Here is a 21953-nt window from a genome sequence, read left to right on the forward strand (position 1 = left end):
AGCCAAGTTGTTGATTTTCTGTACAGTAAAATCCAATTGGCAAGGACAGAAAGCACTACATTTCCCAGGCTGAGATGAGATATGCCTGGCTATCTGGAGTCATTACATCTGGCAACTCCAGCAGAGGCGGAATGGGAAGCTATCCATTATGTTCTGAGCTTGTATTTGCTCTTTCTGAGGAGGGCTAGGCCTTCTGGATTGTGGAGGCAATCTTTCAGGGTGAAGGGAAGGAATATCAGAAGGAGGGAATATCAGAAAAATATCCTAAGTGCTATGCAATGCTATTTGGCTGAGCTCAGCTAAACACTGCTCTTTTCACATTTAAAAAAAGAAAAATTAGAAACCAAGTTTGATCCACAGACTGGAGACCCAAATGTGCCATCTATTATTCCCTCTGAGTCCAGAGATCATGAAAGCCTGGTGTAGTCACTGCCACTGGGAAGTGTCAAGTTTGACATTAATATGAACAAGCCAAGATTCATGATCCTGCCTAATGGTTACAATGCCTTGATGATCCTTGAATTTCCTATTGCTACTGATACTGAGTTACTGAGATTCATCCAAAAATAAACTACTGGTCAGTCAATCAGTATGAAAATACAAAAAGCCTTTCTTGTTTCTTCCCTAGGACTACACCTTGACCATGTACTTTCAGCAGTCCTGGAGGGATAAAAGGCTCTCTTATTCTGGAATACCTTTGAACTTAACTCTGGACAACAGAGTGGCCGACCAGCTCTGGGTGCCGGACACGTATTTCCAGAATGACAAGAAATCATTTGTCCATGGGGTTACAGTGAAAAACCGAATGATCCGACTCCATCCAGATGGGACAGTCCTTTATGGCCTACGGTATGTTGGGCATTTTAATCTGTCTGTGCTGGCAGAAGTGCAGATAGAATCAATGGCACTTCCCTGTGCTTTCTTCCTGGTTTCTCATGTATGAGTTCAGTACATATTCCATTTAGTCAGCCACAACACACACAAGGATTTTCCGCAGAGCAGCAACACTACCTTTAACAGCTACAGCTGTAGCTAATGAAACCTAATGCCTCTTTCTTCCAGCTCTTCTGTGTGTTAAAACTATTAAAGAGTTCTTCATTATGGCTCTCACCTGGTAATCAATCACAGCTCACAAAAACACTTCCTTCCTTCTAAAATTTCTCTTTAGGACAATGGGAATTTAAAATTTGGAGTCATTTGAAGAAATGTGATATTTCGTAGAGATTGCAAAGGAAATATTTGTAGATTTGCATAAATTATTTAAATAGTATCTGTATGCCTGAGTATAGGGTTTCAGGGTGCACCAAGGCCAAGTATTGCCAGATGGACCCATGACCACTGACAGCATTGCCATCACCAGCTGCATGCAGGAAGAGGTGCTCAGCTGTCAGGTCTTTTTCACAGCTCAAACTGATGCACCATGTTTTCCCCAAGAAAAGGCAGCTGTTTAGACACATCTGGTGAACAGACTTTGGCCTGTAGTTGCAAGTAAAAACACATGTAGTGTCCTCATCCCACAAGAAAGCTCTAACCAAAGACAAAAATAACAAATGAGCAGAAGAAAAAATGAAGTTAAGATACATTAACATTTTCTTCCTGCAACAGATGGCAGTTATTCCACTAAACTTGCATCTGTAGTCGCTTTCCTCATGGTAATAAATATGCTTCTGTCAGCCTATAGGTTACCTTTAATTCATGTAAGCATCAATTTTTTCATATTCCAGGTGACATATATGCCTGGTAAGAAACAAAACATAAGAAAACACTGCAGAAAATACTTCTAGGTAAAATCCAGCACTCAGAAATTTGAGCACAGTTCCAGTCTAGTCTCACAAGCAGAAAAGAAGCTCTGCAGCATATTACCTTGATTTAGCATCTGTGCAGTAGAGAGCATGAAGACAGTATCACCAAACCTCTCACATGGGTTGTGACCTGTGAGTTTCATTTTCTTGGCTGAAGACAGAGCATTGGCCTAGCATGTCTCGAACAAGAAAAACAACACCAATTATGCTGCAACCAGAGTCTGAGTTCTTCACAAATTAGTCAGGGTCTTTAACCATATCTCAGGGATGATTTAAATGCTTCCTTTCCCTCATGCCTCTTGTTCCCCAAACAGCTTTTCTGTTTTCAGTGCAGAGTTAATATTTCTGTTCAGGCTCAGCTGTGAAATTTTACTGGCTTCTTTAAACAGAAATTGGAACAATCATAACAGCTCTAAATAACCTGTTCGCTTGCACCCATGTATACAGCAGTTTGTCATTGATGCAATGTTCAGCCTCAACAGAGCTGAGGAGAAATAAACCAAGGTTAAGCATTTGGCTTTACAGATGAATAAACAAGGAAAACATGCACATAATACACCGGAGTGGTTTTAGATCATGTAACAAAGCATTATCACTTCACTATGTCTCCATTATTGTATTGTTTCTATGATAAACTCAATAATCCCTTTAGCTATTTTGTCCAGTAACTTTCAGCTGCTATGTCCCCACAGTTTAAAGAACAATGCATGCTATAAACTTGTGCAGACAGAGAATACTCCTAAGCCTTCTGACCTCTAAAACTGGGCATTGTTGTTATGTCTCCTGCTTCAAAAGGCAGGTCTGTTAATTGTTCTCAGTAGAAAAAATGTGTAATATTACAAACCAAATAACTCTTTCATCCTTTCACCCAAGAACTACACACACAAACACATTTGACTCCATGGTAATATTTCCGCTGAATTTCGTTTCAAATATCCCAGGGAAGTTGAGTGTTAGTGTTAATTATTATGTTTCTTCAGTCTCTGTCAAGTACTCCTGCCAGCAACTATTGTAATTTTCTGTAGTATAGCCACCTGCTTCCTAAGAGAAAGGAAAAAATCCCTTTGGGTCAGTGTGCAAACCTGCAGCACTGTGAGGCTGGTGTATGGGACAGTGCCAGCCTGGTGCCAAGAACAGCTGCTAAAATACTGGAGTATTTTTTTTCCCCCCTTACCCATTTTAAACAAGTGATCGGATGCCATTAGCTCTAACAGTTCTGGCACTAGTAGTGTCTCTCATTACTTTTATTCCCTGTTAAGGTAAGATTCTCTGGAAGTCTCTCCCAAAGCTTCAGAATCTTAAACCAATACATTCTGTTGCTTCTTTTGCTTCTCCTTTCTCTGGCTTTCCCAAGTAAGATGCTAGACATGTAACGTGTCTTTGAGATATTTAAGGAACCATTAATAATTTATTGTACTGAATTCCGTGTTCAGATTCTTATGTCAGGATGTCAGGGATGGAAGCTCTGATTTAAATCATCCTTTCCTAGTATTTTCTGCCACCTCTTAATTCTTCTCAGATTTTCACTAGCAGAAAAATGGCACCATGTTGCTTTGGAGACTTCTGTTCTTGTATCATGACATTGCCTCACAATAAACAGCAGAATTTCATGTGTGTTGGAAGGAGCATGTCCTTGAGCAGAGTTAGTTGTTAGGAAGTGTAACATACCTCCAGCAATACCTTTGCACAGACTTCTCTATCTTCTGATGTTCAGACACAAACCCACCTTTGATTAGGGCAATTCTTTATTTCAAGGCAGGGGGACTGAGCATATCATGACACGGTGTGAAGAGCTGGTTTGGAGCATCTAAAACTTTTGGTTTCAGTGAGACCACACATTTTTATACCGCTTCAGCAGAGGATGCTACTTTGCTAGGCACTGCTGCAATTGGAGGATGACAAGGGGAAGAATAATCTTTGTATTCAACATAGAGATTTATTTCACCACTTCTTACACAGAGGAGGTTTTCTGTGGCACAAACACTGGCAGACAAATCCACTTACCTCCAACCAATACACAAACAATAACTGATCCATTTAACATTTGATTTACTAACCATTTATTCATCCAATATCCATGGAAGCAAATCCTAGAGGTGGAACACAAGAAAAACTGTATTCAATGCAGAATGTTTCATTTTTAGTATGATCTTGAAAATAAATTTAAGTGTAGACTTTTGCTTGTTACTACCTCAATTTTGGCAATATAGCTGAGAGGGTTATTAAAGAAATTTGCTATACAGTTGTTTACATCTTTTATTGTAGTGAAATTTTAATAGTTTTTGGATTGCTTTTGCATTGCCATGTTTTGGGATTATGGAGTTTTGGCTTTCCTCTAAACACCTTCATGGATTTCCTTAAAGAGTCAGTTTTTGAGTTCTTCTGAGGACAATCCATCATGGCAACAAGTAGCCAATATACACTAGTACTCAGTAGATTGTCCTACTTGTCTTACTAAACAGGTCCAGCCAAAAAAACAGACTGCAGTTGTTCTAAATGAGAAAAATCCATGTCATCTATATAGTGAAATAAAAAGCTACACTTTATTTCACTACAGAAAAAAAATAGAGCAAATTATAAAGTATTTTATTAGGTGATAATTTTGAAAATCCTACAAAAAATATTTCTTCTGCGCATCAGTGGCAAAAGATTTAGCAGTGAGCATTTTAAGACTCATGAGAACCAATTTGGGACTCCCTTTATATTTTTAGACCCTAAAAATATACACGAACTTTGCAAAAATAAATCAAGCAATTATTCATCATTTCTTCCATTTAATACATAGGGAAGAGGAGGACATACTTCAGGGTGAACTGATCTCTGTAGAGAGTTTATTAAAAAAAACCAGCAGAAACACACAAGTACTAAACATGGACTCAGCTTTAAATATCTGAGCATTGGCTCCTGTAGTCAGTAGTTGAAGTACATAAACTCCACATGGTGGAGTCACAACTGGCTTCACAGGCCTGAATTTCAACGCAAGCTTTAGATGCTGTAATTGATTGCAGCTATCAAGCACAGGACTTTGAAGAACTAAATAAGCATTTTGTAGTGCAAAGCCCACTAAGCTTTTTTCAAAGACAGCTTAATTGAAGCAGGGTCTAGATCAAATTCAGATTACTGAAATGATATGGCAACTATTTAAGTATATTAGTATTTTTAATAACTATTTAATCTCATTAACACTATCAAAAGAACAAATAAAAATGATTAGCCAATATTTAACAAAAGTTTAATTTTAAAGCTGAAAGGCACTGCAGTGTATGGGTTACATGTTTTCTAGGCATCATACCATCTCTTACCATCTTGGTATAAATAGATATTGGATGATTTTCTTATCCTCTATTTTACAGGCTCTGTTCTGCCTACTAAATCTGAGTAAGTCCTCTTTGTCTCCCATATCCGAAGTGCAAATATCTTCCAATATTTTGAAATTGTTACTCTTTCACTGTCAACCTCATCTGCATAAAAATTGGACTTCTAAATTAAATGCTTTTTAATTTTTTTTACTATGTCTTTTAAAAGAGCTTCAGTCTCACCAAAGCTTATCTCTAGTGCGTATAAGTAACACTATTGTAGTTGGCTTAAACATATTGGGAGACAAAACTCAAGTGAAAAAAGAATTTAGTGACAGAGAGTAGCACTGAAGTACTTTTGATCAAGAGGTATTTCAAATAAAATTATATACACACTCTAAGAATCACTTCATCCTATTATAGTATAGGCAAGTTTTTAGAAGTATTTCCTTCTTTAGTTGCTTTTAGGGGGTAGGCATTAAATGAGAAAGGAATTTTTGTGTATTTACTAGCTCAGCTTTCTCCTCTACACACTGTAAAAGCTCACATGCAGAGATATCCTACAGCTGAGTAACCAGAAAGAAAATCCTCACAAGCTTTTCGCAGCTGGGCCATGTAACTCCTGTTGTTTCAGTGTAGCCAGTTAGATACACTCCACTGAAGCTGCACGTACTTAACCTGCATACTCTGGAAGTTAGTGCTTAAGTTTGCATAATATCATAATATTTGCTTTTCCCCTGAAATTCTAGATTTTTAACACATTTCTTGCCACTTATACTTTGCAAGGAACACCAAATGGACATATACAGTTACAACACTTGTATTTTTGAAAGAAAAAGGCAAAAACATTTTAAAAACCACTGCAATTTAAGTTACATAGCTGGAATATATTTTAGCAGTACAGATTATTTAGTGTGTGTTTTTATATAAGGCTATATACAGGTACAGAAAATAGATCTATGCTGAGTCCTAATATGTTAACATATTTTAGTATATTTCATATCACCATAAATTTGGTACATATCACATTATGTCTGTTTTTCAGGTCCTGAACTTCATTAAAATGCCATTTATTAAAAATAAATTCCCTCTAATGATAAAAATTTAAAAGGAACAGTAATTAAATCTATACTTTGCTGCAGATGTCCAACTTACTTACTATTAATTTTGAACATGCTGAGAACAGCTAATAATGAAGGATAAAATACAAGTTTTAGCTTCTTAAAACTAACCTTACTCTCATTCCTTTTATATTGATGTTTATTCATGACATCAGTGAAACAGTTATTCAACCAAAAATCAGAGGGGCATAGGATGAGGAAATCTGTGCCATTTCTGTGCAAGAAATGCATCAGGCAGGTAAATTAAGGTCCTAGGGGAGACAGCAAACATTTCACCAGACATGCTCCAAACTGATAAATGCACTTTAATACAAAAGAAGGAAGAGTCTTAATTTAGGTGTTCTCTCAAAGAGACAAGCACTTTCCTAATAAACACAACCTGGAAAGCTGCTGAAATCCTGAACAAATGCTGGTACAGGCTGTTTGCTAGGGACATAAAAGTGAAAAAGGAAAATGAGTAAGTGATTCCAGGTTGTGGGGGCTGCTGTTCTCAGAGACATGCCCTTGCTCAAAGCCCAGAGCAGTAAGGCCATGTCTGCTCTGAGCTGCAGCATGCAGAAGGTTGGCTGGTGCCATATGAAATGCTTAAGGGTATTAGTGTGAAAAGCAAACCTGCACTGATTTTATTCACTGCAGATATCAAATGCGGTGTTTATAAGTAATTTTATGATAAATTAAAATCCATTTTTTGAGGACAGAACAAAGATGCAAATAATAATGCATTAAAATATTTTCAGGCAATATATTTTCTCTTTAGCCTTCACTCTTCTGTAAATATCTCCACCTAAAAAGAGGATTAGCCTTTCTTCTCAAATATCATTGGACTGGCTTAAAAGTAGCTGCAAGAGAATTCACAATCTAGATAATAGCCAAGCCCTTGAGTATGATAAAATGTAAAATATAAAATTAGTTACTACATAAAATACAGCAGTATACTCCTGTATTTGGCACTTCTATATTATCAATATACACGGTGTTATATCTGCCAGGACAAAATGACCTCTTTTTAAGAGGCAAAATATGCATCAAACAAAGTGATTTAATTTATAAAACTATTAATAAGGAAATCTAGCTGGGCAGACAGGAGGTGAGTACTTCAAATATAATTCATGTCATTTGAGATTACAAATCTAATTAGATACAATCTTCCAGGGCAGAATCTAGAAAAATCAGAAGTCCTGGATTTATTCAGAGCCTAAAGCAGGAGTCAACGTGTGGACAAAGCAACTTGAAAATCATTCAGCACTTAAAACCTATAGTACATGTAAATGTATATGGGAGGGACCTACACAGGAGTCTGAGGTGACAGTGAACTGTTCCTCAGTCTCTGGGTAAATCATCAGGCAGCAACATGAGCTCAGCTCCCCCAGCCTGGGTGCAGCTCTGTCTGCAACCAGAGTGGCTGGCTTCGCCTCAGCTAAGGTACCTGCCCCCGGGTCAGGGTAACACAGCAGTCAATCTCCAGCCCCAATACCATCTACATGTCCCACTGACAGAAACACTGGCTCCAATTTTTGAAATTTCACTAGAAAAGCAAACAGCAAACTCCCAGATACAGTAACAACAGAAAGCACAAACACAAAATAAAACCCAAATTAGTGAATAAAACACAAGCACACAAATGGAAAAAACACACACAGGTCCTTTCTAGTGTCAGGTCAGTAAGAATATACACTCATTACACCTAGCTTCTCTTTGAAAAAAATAGTTAAAATTAAACCAAAACATATACAAATTACTCATACTTACTTATTGCAAAACTAAATGTTTTACATATGCAAAGTGTCCAGTTCTTCATATTCACAAGCAAATGCCAAAGACAAATTTTTCCAAGCCACATGCATAACAATAGGCTTGTTCAACCAGACACCAGTCATCCAAGAAGAAACATGTATGCCCTCTTACATTACCATCAGTCCTATACCTCAGAGGATTTTATAGTCTGAGAAGATAAGTTCTGTACAACGGGTAGTCTGACATCTCCCATCTCCCAGAAACCTGGGCAAGTTTAAACACTTGGAACTTCTAAGGCCTGGGAAGTTTAACTATCTGATGCACGCTGCTGATGTCTCTTTCAGCAGAGCCTGTCTAGCAACCTCAGAGAGCATGATCACAAGCGACTGCAAATGCAGCATTTTTCATAGTCATTAGATAGATGGATTTGTAAACTATGTGAGACAGTGTGATCAAATGGCTATATTGGAAGCATAAATCTACTTCCAGTCCTGTTCCTATTGTATTTGTGTAAATCGAAAACCTGGAAAATAAATCTGGTGTGGAAAACTTAATACTTTGAGGTTTATTGGCAGATATGAGGTGTTTCAAACTTGTTCTCGGGTTTGTTGATAAGCCTTTTTACAAACAAAAGACCAAATACCTTAAGGCTAGCTATTTTTCAGTAAAATGAGAGCTAAAATTGAGCAGGTTTTTAAAGGCCTAACAGTTCTACAGTTAAATTACTCATATATCTTTAATGCTGCATTTATCAATTTTAATATCTCCTGGCCAAGGGACAGAAAGAAAAATTGCACAGATTTTATCGTGAAGGATTTAGTTCAAATAATGTCTAACCCATTTCCTGTTATTTTCTTCTGTCAGAAACCATCTGTGCAATACACCTTTGGAGTCCAATTTAAAAAAACCCTCAATTTCTATTTTATTAGTCCTGAACTATTCTGCAAGATATATTTCCATACCTGAATAAGTGTTTCTGAAGAAATTTTTGTGAAGAAAAGAATACTTTTCACAAATCTCTAGTCAGATTTTCATATGGAAAGAGGGGAGAGAATAAAAGATTGTCAGAATATTTCCTAAGAAATATTCTATTGACCCCAGCTGGCATAATTTCAAATACATTTGGCTACTGGCTTACTTGTCTTGTTACAATGTCTCCAGGTGTTGAATCTTTCACTGAAAGAAGTAAATGGAAAAGGTATAAAATTAAGACTTTTAAATTTTTGGCAGGATTCTAGAAAGGTATAGCAATATTTCATTTTTAAAATTATTTCTTTACCTGAAACTGATAATTCTGCTCTTTATTTAATTTAATAACTAACACAGAGTATACATTTAGCCCATCTACAGCGAATTACTAAAGTGCATAAGGACTCCAAGATGTCTCTCAGGGATATCAGAGTTAAGCCTAAACTCACACAAGACCTGTATCAGCCAGATTTTTAAAACCCCTAAGGCAACAATTTCAACTTTTCACCATCTATCTACCTTTGGATGCACAGAAAAGCAATTCCCACTGAAACACTTCAAGATGAGCCAAAAGAGTTCAGCAAGTAAAACCTGCTTTAGGTAAAAGGCATAAAAAGAAAAAAAAAAAAAGAAACTACTCTAAGGAGTAATTTAACTCAAATTCTCAAAAGTTTTAAAATACATGTTATCACCCAAGTGTGGGCACCAAGCATGTATTAAGACTGCTACAGATTTTTGTGTTACCTGGGAGCCCCCTGCTGGGACTCTGTCGAGAGAAAACAAGAAAAGAGAAGGGGTTTGTTTTGAAGGTGTGTCACAGATGTTTCAGTAATATTTAATTAGGCTATATATAGTATGTTAATGCAACCTTATTTAATTTCTCATAAGCAAATCACTAAAAAAGAGAACTCTGCGCAGCAGACGCATATGCTTAGTATTAGTTGAATGCTCAAAATACTTTAAAATCTCCCTTATTCTCAGAATTCATGATGATGATTCAAATGGGCAGCCTATCTGCTAAATATAAGGAATTCAAACTGATTGGTAATCTGTGCAGTTATCATTAAAAAACATATAAACAGAATTAGCTTTATTCCATTTGATTAACACATACACCAAAAAAAAAAAAAAGAAGAAAAAAAGGCCAAAACCACAGACATTACAGGACTGCAAGAGTAAAATACCAAAAATAATTTTGTCTAACCAAATCAACAAATTTCAGGGTAAGTACATGTTAGAACAATTGCTGTAACTCACAGATCATCAGAATTTCCTTTCCTGAAAAACTCATCTAAAATATTTCAACCCATCCTGTAGTCACCAGCTCCTCCATTCTGCAGGTACAGCCATTCAGAGCTCTGTGTAATTAAACTGCCTGGGTTATAAACAGCAACCTCTTCCACAAGTGTTTTATACCCATATAATTTCACTCTTGTGGTTGTGAATGATACAGACATAAAGTTTATTTTCCAGATTAATCTCTGAGGATATTTTATAGGTCTCCCTATAAGCCGGAAAAGTTTTCTCAATGGCAATGGAAGTTTCTATCTTTTGTGAGCATTGAGCTGATGGCTGTTTGATATATATGTATGAGCTTTCACTCACTAGTGATCTTTTATTCCATTTTTAATTCCTTTTTTTCTGTTACTTTCTAATGGCAAAATGTCAGGCTTATGTTTAAGATGCCAGTGAAAATATCAAAGCATTTTCGTAAGAAAAAATCAAAGGCCTGCATGCTCACAAGATTATAAGTAAATCTGCCTGAATACTGCACAGTGCTGTTCAGGACTTTTTGCTTTCACAGGGAATAACTCAATCTTCTGCTATACTCAGTCACCTGTAAGAAATTTCATCAGTATAAGCAAATTATTTGCTAAATGAAGAGCTATTAGCATACTCAAAGAGAAAGTCGTGGCCATAGCAAGAGGAGTTTAAAGATCAAAGGAAAAAACTTATCACAGTTCTCCTCAGCATGCCAGGTATGCACTTACTCTGTGTAAAGGTAGCAATAAGTAAAACGTATATGTAAATATTTTCCCTTCCAAAGCATCTTTAAATTAGATGCAGGAAGAATGTATGAAACTAGTAGAATATGCAATATATGAACTTTAAAATGTAACATTTCCAAACCCATTTTAAACCCTTCTCCTATAAAGGTTTCAAACTCCATTGTTTGATACAAAAATAAGGTGTTCATTGAAGGAAAAGAAATCATTCTGTGAAACCGCTGGACACTAAACCTTAGCAGTAATATGTTATTTAGCTACTAGACTTGAGAATAATAGCAAAAAATATACAGGATGGAAAGTATAGGGATGAGAGTTTCAAAACCCTACAGGTTGACACAATGCCTTTCATACTTTTTTACATTGTTATTAGTTTATCTTAATGAAAGAATGCCCATGTAATTTATTGTGACTTACAGCTTCAAAACAGTTCAGGGAAGAACTTCTGAACTATGAAATTCAACAGAGATATGACGCAGTAGTCAAGTAGCAATGCCACACTGTATTATCCTCTTGTCCTGTGAGAAGGATAAAAAAAAAGAAAAAAAAATGTAAAATTACCCAGCTACCACTGGGGACTCAAGAAGCCATGCAACACAGAAAGGTGTGAAACAACACAAAGTGAGAATTTAAGACCATAAACAACCTGGTTTTTATCTAAAAATTCTCCTTAACTACTCAGACAACATAAGCAGAAAATTTGGTCTGTTTTATAAGCTTCAATCTTAATTCAGTATTTTATTATGGTAAAGAGCATCTCTGTCAACTAAGGAGATTTTTGCTTGTTCTGTCCTTATAAACACTGCATAAATAAAGGCACAGTAGCATTAGAAAGAGTCTATTGTACTGTGATCTTAAGGCTAAAGGTAGAAGAAACAGGCACAACAACAGATACTGACTGTGAGGAATTACACATCAACTACTTGTAGAAATCAAATGCAGATGTGTTGCTAGGAGAACAAAAGCCTGCAGTCTGAGCCTACAGAATATCAAAGATCACAGAATCACAGAATATTCTGAGTTGGAAGGGACCCACAATAATTGTCAAAGTCCAACTCCTAGCCCTGCACAGGGCAGCCCCAAAAATCACAGCCTGTGTCTGAGAGTACTGTTCAAATGCTCCTTGAACTCTCTGAGATTACTCAAGATACGAGGAAAAAAGCATCTATTCCCCCCTGCCCCCCCAAAAAACCCACCAAAACAAAACAAAACAAACAAGTGAAACAAACAAAGAAAACCAAACAAACAAACAAAACCAAGCATGAAACAAAACCAAAAAAACAAACCTGAAACCATCAGCTGTTTTGCCCAAGCACATCCTGAAGCCTTCCAAACCAGGCTGCATATGGAAGATATTGCCTTGTTTCTGCTCCTGCCAAAGAGAGCAGGTGTATGCTGGTGTCTAATTTTGTTTTATTTTGAAATAGGCAACAACAAAACAAAAACTCAAAAGGTGATCATACCAGATGATACTAACATCACTGCTGCCATCTAGCAGACTTGTATTCTCTCCTGAGCAGGGTGTTTTGGTCAGTGGATATTATCCGCACCTTTCTGGCATTTAGTCACTTTTAGAAGGTTTGCATACTGACATTGAAAAAGTTACAGATTTATCAACTTTTTTTTTAATTCAAACCAGATTGAAAACCAGTTATCTGACCTTATTTCTCTCTTGAACCTTCCTTTATGCTAAGCACTTCCCATCTGGATTGCTCTTTTTCTTTTTATCTTGCGATATACTTGCACTGTCAAACTAAATTACTATTTGCAGTGAATTTCAGCTCCAAATCTAAGGCACTTTTTATTGAAGTATCTTGGTTGCCCTGGTATGGTTATAGGCCTCTTGGGATTTATATTGTAAAATTTATTTTCATGGGTTTATAGCTGTGCAATAAAAATCCTCATTGCACTGAAATTTGGCTTAGAAGCATCAAATGCACAGGGTTTTTTTAATATTTAAAAGGTTTTACACTGTAAAATTGTAATTATTATTATTATTATTATTATTATTATTATTATTGATATTTACAAACATCTTCATTCTTCCACCGTTCATCTTCACTCTACTCTGAACTATTTCTGATGCACTACATTGAACAGAGTAATGGTCTTACATTATCTTTAAAAAGTACCTGGCTTAAGGTTTTGATTTTAGGAGGTTCTAATTCAGTCAGAGCAACATGTTTTCTCACAGACCTTATGTCTCATCACCTCTCTCCTCATCTCCTCCATGTATGAGCTCTCCCTTTCCCATTGCCTCCTATTGCCACTGCTCTGCTGGACCTTCAGGTTCTCCCCTTGGAAAAGGCAAAAACCAGCAAGTCAGCTTGTCTGAATTTCAGGTAATTACCCCACCTCATTCCTACTCTGTACTAAGCAGCTATTTGACTGTGTAACTATGTAGCTGAAGCAGAGTTCTGGCAGCTGAAAAACTATTCATGAAGGGTTTAAGCAAAAAATAATTAATTTACTGACAATTACATGGAGTGTCAAGGTAAATCTCCCAAGACAACTGAAATGTGATGTCCCCTTCCACAAAATATTTTCATGCCCACAGCACTCTAATTGAAAATTATGTAACCTTTGATACACTCCTACTTTTCACTGACTGTAGAAGTCAATGTTTTCTATGAAAAAATACAGGGGAAAAAAAGTGACCTACAGTTCCCACAGCAAATCTTTTTAAACTGCCAAGCAGGACATAAAATACAAAAGCACAGTGTTCCCAAAAGCATTCAGTAGCACCAGCCTAACACACTTGATAACACTTATTTGCATTCAGAAGTGAGGTTAAAGGTGGCAATTATACCACCAGCTTATATTTTACAATAAAAATCAGAGGAAGGAACAGAGAATTCTACTTGAAGACATCACTTGCTGCAGGCAGTTCTTAGGCAGTATTGCCCTATAGATCACAACACCATTATCACAGAGTGCTGCATCTGAAAGCCTTCATCACAAAACACATATGCCCCAAATTCTGCAAGAGATTTCTGAACCTGGAATACTTAAAGGAAGATCATCAGTGACCTTTTCCAGTAAACAACCTTTCATTATTCAAACAAACAAACAAACAAACAAAAAGAAAATACAACATGTAAAAGGGCAGGGAAGAATAAACAGCAAATGGATAACAAGTTTCCAAGTTTCAAATTCACAGTCAGTTCAGTCTAGCAGAAGAGCATTTGACCATTGCATAGCTTTGTAGGCACAAAACAGGTGTGATAAAATAGTGCCTGGGTCATGTTAAAGAATACTAATTGAAGCAAAGTGAAATGACCACAACAGCAAGACCAGGCATGTGCTTACTCCAATCAGCACATCCTGCATTAGACTCAGTAACTGTTTGGGCATATGAGGGCACAGTCACAAACCATTCTTTCTGTCCTCAGTGAGTGTCACACTGTGCTCTGTGGCTTGCCCCTCCCTGAGACTGAATGAATACCTCAGGATTAGGCTCTGCTGCTGAGACAGACAGGGAACATTCTTTAAGAATAGAGTTTTGACTCTTCCAGGACTTCAGTCTCAGACAATGCTCAGGCAGTTTACCAGCAATTCACTGGTGGTGAATATTCCCACTGACATGGGAATAACAAAATTCATTGTGTGGGAGCACTGCCTTTATCAGTTCTTCATCATCATTACTCCCTTCTGATATGGTGCTATTTAACTGTCTTTAGGGCCCAGCATGGAGCCCAACTGATGAGCTGATTCAAGAGGAATAGTCAATTTAGGCAAATGCTGTCTCATTTGTCTTGGCTGCTCTTGAGTTGATATAACCAGGGGGAAATAAGAATGGGATAAGGAGTGTCTCAGAGGACCTACAGGACAACATGGCAGCCCAGGCAGACAGCTCAGTAGCTTTTGGGGAGAGCATATGAGAATGGAAAGAGCAATAAGAGCAGTCATGTTTTCATTAAGTGGTTATTTTTTTTAGCATTCTTATTTCAAGCCAATGCAGTTGATTGATTTGACACCCTGCAGATTAACTTTTCATGCCTGTCTTTTGCTTGAAAACAGACATTTGTATTTACACCTCAGAGAAAACCCAGTATTCCTCCTCTACATTTGACAAGTCTCTTCACTCTCAGGAGTGTTACTAGTTACACAGGAAAGACAAGCCCAGAATGGTTCCTCCAGGTCTCAGCACAAATCCATGACCATCACTGTGCTACAGCACTAGTCAGTGCTACTATTAGTTATTTCTTCTTCTATTTTTTTTTAATTGTTTGTTGTGGTTTTGTTGGGTGGTGTTGTCACTGACCAGTGCAGCTCATTTTACCTTAAAAGCAACGTTTTAGCCCTTGAAAGGCGTTGCAAAATTTTGCCATGTGTCCCTTTCTGGCTGCAGCTCAAGTCCTTGATACCCGAGGCAAATGACGTTATTGCTGAGCCGCTCACATTTCATTCAAGGTTCAATGTGGGCAACTAAAGGGACAAAGATGAAGGAGAGGCAAATCAAGCAAACACTGACAAGTTCAGGGTGTTGATAAAATACAGTAGAAAGCCCATAGTCTGACCCATTTTTCCCTGCCTAATCTTTGTGCAACTCAAGTATAACAGGTCACTTTACCCAATATTATAAATGTATTTGACCTGTGTGTTTCTCTTTACACATCTTCATCAAGGTCCTTTTTATTTTGTCATGATTATTCAACTGTACTATTTCTCTGAGCAAGATCAAAAGGAAATGTCTGTTGTACTTTTAAAGCTAAATCATACAAAAGCTTTCCTTATAAACTTGAGTGTTATCTAAAGTATGCAGTCTGCAGCAATGACCTAGCAGTTGACAGCTTGTCACCCTAGAGCCATGAATATATGTCCTACTGGGAAAATTAGCTAAAATATAATAGTTTTCTAATTAAAAAAAAAAGTTTTCACATGCTAATGTAGTCATATCTAAAACTAAGGATCCAATATTGCAAATTTTTTCTCAGCTTCTAATGAGATCTGTGAAAGCATTACTATTTAATCACCTTTTAGCCCTTGCCAATTTTACTAATACTCATAACTCCTTTTTTTAAGAGAATTTAATAGACTTTAATGGAATGTGACCAGACAAGCAACACACAGGCTGTTGAACACAGATATCCCAAGTGCACACAACATTATATCAAATACCCAGTACCAAACCAATGATGCTGATGCTCAATGTACACCCTACAAGTAGGCTGCTCCAGGCAGTAGAAGGTGTTTCCAGGTGCAGAGATGACATTTCTCCCAGGGTCAAGCACTCAGGCAGCGCTTGGAAATTTATGGTGTCAGCAGGTATGACAACTGTAAACCTTGTACATGGCTTGGACAGAGAAAAAATTTACAGATTACATATATTTTTATTTCTGCCTTCCTCTATTCCTTCAATAACTCTTCTTACAAGACATCTCCACACAAACATCAAGATTCTTCCAGTTTCAGAAAAATTAAAACAGTTACACCAGGGATATGGAGCTGGGTTCTGATGTTCCTAGGGGACTAAGTTCCCTGATACCAGTAAAGTTAAATTAACACTGATTTAATAAAAGCAATTTTTTACCTGGAATATGAAAGTCTACTTCCAGCATGTTCTAGAGCCCTAGCACCTACAGTGGTTAAGAGAAGCATGTTTCTTCTTATTTGATTTAAAGATTTCATTTAACTTTTAAGGAAAAAAAATTAGTCCATCCCAGTTCATATCTTCATGTACATTTATAATTTATGCTCTGTTGACTGGCAGAAAAAGAACAAACATATTAAAATTTGATACCTGACCTCCAAATGAAGGAAACATTTCACAATAGAATTTGCATTGTTTAGCTCTCATCATTTTCACATTTAATTATTATTGCTGTCTTAAATATTGCATGTATTTCTTGTCCAAGAATAGAGGATCAGCTTTTTGACAGCACATTGAGGAAATTATCTAAGTACTGAACCATAAATCTACTTCCTCTGTTCATTCTGAACTTATTTTAACTGCTCATTGATGATTTAACTCAAAATACTAAGCTTTAACATTTGTTCCTACAAACCCTGCTGCTCTGCGGGGAAATCTCTGACAGTATTATTTAGGGGAAGTCAGTTTTGCAAATACTGGACATCAGTGTTTTGGTTTTTTTTTTTCATTTAATCTTATATTTAGCAAAAAATAACTTGACTATACAGTAAGTATAAGATATTCAGACAGTAAGGCATCAAAGTAAAAGCTAAGCAGTGGATCAAATAACTTGAACCCCAAGCCACAATTTCAAAAAATTAAATCTGTTGATTTTGCTTTTATGCAAGTACTATTTATCTTGCCTGTTGGCAGTTCAGACTTCATTCCATCTCAGAATGTCTGAGTACTGACATGAGTGAAATTAAGTAGCATAATGAAATATCTCTGCCTAACTGCTTGTCTTCTTTGCATAATCTCATTTTTAGCATTTGTAGCCAAATGATTCTAAAGAATGTAAGGACAGTAGAATAAAAGACACTGTATAAACAAAATAAATAAGCCCCAACACCTGAACTTAAAATGTATTTTAAGAATGGAAAGCCTGGAAGAAACACATCCTACTTTGAGATATAAATAGTTCTGCTTCAAGTGTAGGATTAATCCTCCACTTAAACATTTACAGAGCCTCATGATATTCTGCCATTGCCACAAACTTGTGTCGAGGGCCTTTCAGGTCTAATCCTCTGGAACACAGATTTATTGGAGCTTTGCCCTATCTTCAGAATATTGCAATCTCCTTCCTGCCATTACACCCCTGTATTCTGCATTTGAATGTCTTTATTTTTAAGTTTCTGGTGCATGTGAAAGCCATCAGTTACTTCCTCCACCCAGAGAGAGTACAACCACTAACAGGTCTGGGATTTATTTACTCTATTTATAATAAAATACTTGATTTCATTTTCATCAAGATAACAATTACTATGATTTCATCTGGGTTTAATTTATCTGCTTAAATAAGTTTTGTGGTTATGCAGAGCATAATGCCATTAACAATTTTACACAGCTGAGCTCTATCAAGAGTGAGAAACATGCTTGAAAGGCAGATTTATGAACTACAGATAATGAAGGTTGCTGAATCCTGAAGCACTCCTGCAATTACATGTAACTATTTTCCTGGGAACTTAAGATTTCCAATACAATTTAAGCACCTCCAACTTTAGGAGGAACCATATTGTGTTGGCAGGCTGGTGAAGAAGACAGTACAGTTGTCAGAATTACAATGTCAGGGGAAAAGATTATGTAGAATATTTACATTTCAGATACAAACAATTGCATTAATTACTACTTCACTATCAATTTGCATTGATGATGTAAAGAATACCAATTCCTGTTTCTTATGTAACTTATGTAAAATATGCAAAACTGCAGAAGTCAGTAGTACAGATACACAGCCATTAGGAATAACTGGTCATTCAGACTCTGGTTATCACAAATGAGTGGTTAGGATGACTTAAAAATCATTGTCAAATATATTAGCAAAAGTAGGTTTAGTATAAATTTGTACAACTTCACAAAGTGCTATGGAAGGGTTTACTCTGTTACTTACTACAAAGATGAAGCATACCTATGAAAATTGGATTAGAATCAGTTTAGAATTTGCACAGAGACCAGGAAGAAAAAAGTGTAAGGATGCAGAAGAGGGTGCATGACTCATTATAGGTCCAAGATGGCAACATTCATGCTATACTTGATATAGTGTGTTTCAATCACTTCACACACACAAACATTTACAGACACGTCTGTGTCTAAATAAATTTACAAAGATATATCTGTTCAAAATTACCCTCAAATCAAATGAAATATATTAAATACCTTGTCATTTCTTTGTGGGTGAGACTTGAGCCTTTAGAGAGAGTGGGGGTGTCAGTGTGGGTCCCACTGTGAGTTTTCAGTCATGGTCCACCAAGTATAGCAAAGCTCTGAGAGGTGTCCCTCTGAGAGAGAGGTGCATCTACTGCAGTCCAGAAGAGCTCAAAGGGCAGCTATTAGAGCAGCTGCTTAGAGGGTCACAAAATGCTAGGCTCTAGTCATTAGTGAGTTTCTATCCTGGCTGCAATCCAAGCTGGTAAGTACTGGAGTTCTTAAAAATGACGGTACGGCTCCACTCAGGCTACAATCCGGGTAAATAATGTTCCAAGGCTGTCAGAGGATGACTGAGTATCTCTTGTTCCCTTCCTCAGGGTGGCAGCAGAAGTCCCTGGTACAGAGTGCCACCCCCACCTTAGCCATGCAAGAATTTGTGGCACGGTCAAGGTACACTTCACCACTCAACTCATTGCCCAAAAGCCAAGCCAAATGGGAGTCCCTGAGATCACAGGGCAGCCTGAGGAGGTGGCAGGGAGAGTGCTGCCTCACCACAGTAGCACTCTGTTCAGAAAACACTCTGGTGATACAGGTCAACTAAATTACCATAAAGGCCAATTTATTAATTGGGAACAAAACATTTCCCTATGAAACCTTCATTAAAAGCATTTAACTGTGACTAATGTCAGTATATTGTTATGTGTGATCTTAAGTGTTATTAAGCAGGTGTCTGACAAATGAGTGTTTTCTCAGTGCCTCTCAGTGAAGTATAATTTGTACATGGCTAATCTAAATGAAAGGTCCTACTGCAGCTGAAGACCTTTTTTATGGCAAATGCATTTCTATGGCAAATGCATGTTAAGACACATGCATTTCTATTTAATGTGACAAAATCAGCCTGAAAAAAGTAATAAAGATATCGTTTTCATGGTACTTTACACAGTATTCCAGAGCAGTTTCATGGGCTTGTTCTTATTACTGTCCTTGCTAGATGTTCTTCATACCAGATGTGATGTGGATTTTGTAGACTTAGGAGATGTTGAAGCATGTCACAGTAATGAAGCATGTCACAGTAATAAAGCATGTGGCATTTTTTTCCTTTTTAATTTCTGACAGTTCAGTGACAGCAAGGATTATCAACCTAATACAGCATGTAAGTGTGCTTGACTTTCAGCACATCAAAAGTAAAATCTCAAGATGAGCTCCTCTAGTATTCATTAACATGGAACTGGAACAACAGGACCAAATCCTGGAAAGATCAAGAAAAGAGGTTATCTGCCTTTATCTGGTATAAATCTTTAGAGAGAGAAGGAGAGAGACCAATAAAATTAAAAGCCAAGTTTGCCCATTCACAACTTCTAAAGTTTTATCAGCATTTAAGAACCCATCTATCACCAAAAAAAAAAAAAAAGGCAAATGAAGGTGATAACTCACTTTTGTGAGTTTGAAAACACTGATCTAATTTTCTTTCTCAAAGGGAGCTTTAAAATTTGATCCTCATGAAGTCATTTAACTTTCCTCCCACGCAGTCACAGACTTATCAGCAAATATTTTTTTAGATGCTCTTGTGATTTATGGTCTAACAAGGGAGAGGAAATGCCTTGCAAAAAGTCTTAGGCTATGGAGAATACCTTTAGGGACCAAATATCGACTCACATGCCCTCTAGAAGAAGTAAGGATCTGAAACATCCAGCCTGCAATCATAGTTACTCTCAATGTTCATGAAGTAACCACTGTACAATGTTACATTTCACTAGTGTTTGATTGCCTCGTGCCATTTTTAAGAGGTGATGTACAATTATCATAGTTAATGATAAACTGATTATGAAAGCATAAAAATAATGAATGAGGTATTATCAGGTATTCCACAGCATGGATGAAAATACACCTACCTATCAGACAAAATTAAAATAGCAGTAAGTGACAACCAAACCGAAAAAGAAAGATATCAGCAGTATGAGATATAAATGAAACAATTTGCTAAACAATTTGAAGATGTCTCAATTAAGAATATTTAAGAAAAGATGTCCAAGTAGAAATCTCACTGAATGTTCTTCAAAACACTGTACACTTTTACACAGAAACTTTTGAGTCAAAATCCTCTCTACAATATTCTGCATAGAGTTGTATGCTTTATGCTGTAACCAGTCTACTGTGCTGCATAAATTAATCATGCTTTAATAGCTATATAAAGACTGAATGCCAGGAATCCAAGTACATACCATTCTGTATTTAAACAAACAGAAAACCTGTTATAGAAAATCTCGCCATCTCAAACAAGTAAAATGTTATTTCAAGTCTCATTGGTTTTTTTCACCCTCTTCTTACAGGATCACAACAACAGCTGCTTGCATGATGGATCTACGCAGATATCCTCTGGATGAACAAAACTGCACACTAGAAATTGAAAGTTGTAAGTTACTGGAGGGAAAGGGTTGGTGAAATGACAGCTGAGAATTGAACCACATTCACAGGTTAGGCAAAACAGGAGCAAGTTGTTCAAATAGTATGGGTTCAGTGAGCTTGCACACTGAACATACTAAATGTACTTCTGTAATACACAAGCCAAAATGTGTTTCATTCACAATACTGGTTTATCCAAGCTTGTAAGATGCCTTTCAAAATCTCTTGATAAGGAGAGGAGGAGGGTATTTTTGAAGATTAGCTCAGAGGACAGCAGTGAAGCACTGTCCATCTTCAAGACATCCATCTCTAACATCAAGATTGACGTCTGTCCCACGTGGTTCTGGCAAGACTGATCAATTGCTGTTACCAAATCATTTGGAGGTTATAAAAGGAAATAACTTGATCCTTCAGCTCCAAGGTTAATGAGAGCTTTGTCACTGTCTTCCATGAGCATAGGAACACAGCATGCATTTACAAATTTTTGTTATTGTCTCTTTATTTTATGATGGTAGCTGTTAGAGAAGTGCCTGTGAAGGTTTTTTAAAATAATATTTATTATGCTGGCCATGTAGCTTCCCTTTTCAGTGTTTCCCATCACGCTACTGGATCCCCCCAGTCGCTTTCTGCTTGTTCAAAACTCAGTCCGAGTGTCACAATCCGCCACTTTACAGTTGCTTGTTAAGATGCATGGTTGTCTTCCCATACTTGGGCTTTGCAGTCCCTTGCCTATTTTTGGCACAAAACAATTTTCTTCCTTGCTGCTGCTTGGCTCATCTTCTGGCTTAAACTTATTAAGGTATGTAATGGATGCCTTTAGAGAATGAGTCAAGTCTTGATTTTCA

General features: G+C 36.9%; 1 protein-coding gene across 1 annotated transcript in view; it reads left to right on the forward strand.

The window, feature by feature from the left end:
* Nucleotides 1-634: 634 nt before the first annotated feature.
* The window catches only part of GABRB1 (gamma-aminobutyric acid type A receptor beta1 subunit), a 43512-nt gene continuing 22193 nt past the window's right edge, over nucleotides 635-21953 (forward strand). The window contains exons 1-2 of the mRNA XM_014311907.1: nucleotides 635-849; nucleotides 21036-21118. Of these exons, the coding sequence (XP_014167382.1) occupies nucleotides 644-849; nucleotides 21036-21118 (289 nt within the window). The 5' untranslated portion in view covers nucleotides 635-643. The remainder of the gene's footprint in view (nucleotides 850-21035; nucleotides 21119-21953) is intronic.

Source organism: Geospiza fortis, unplaced genomic scaffold (genome assembly GCF_000277835.1).
Source record: "Geospiza fortis unplaced genomic scaffold, GeoFor_1.0 scaffold40, whole genome shotgun sequence".
Taxonomy (NCBI): Eukaryota; Metazoa; Chordata; class Aves; order Passeriformes; family Thraupidae; genus Geospiza; species Geospiza fortis.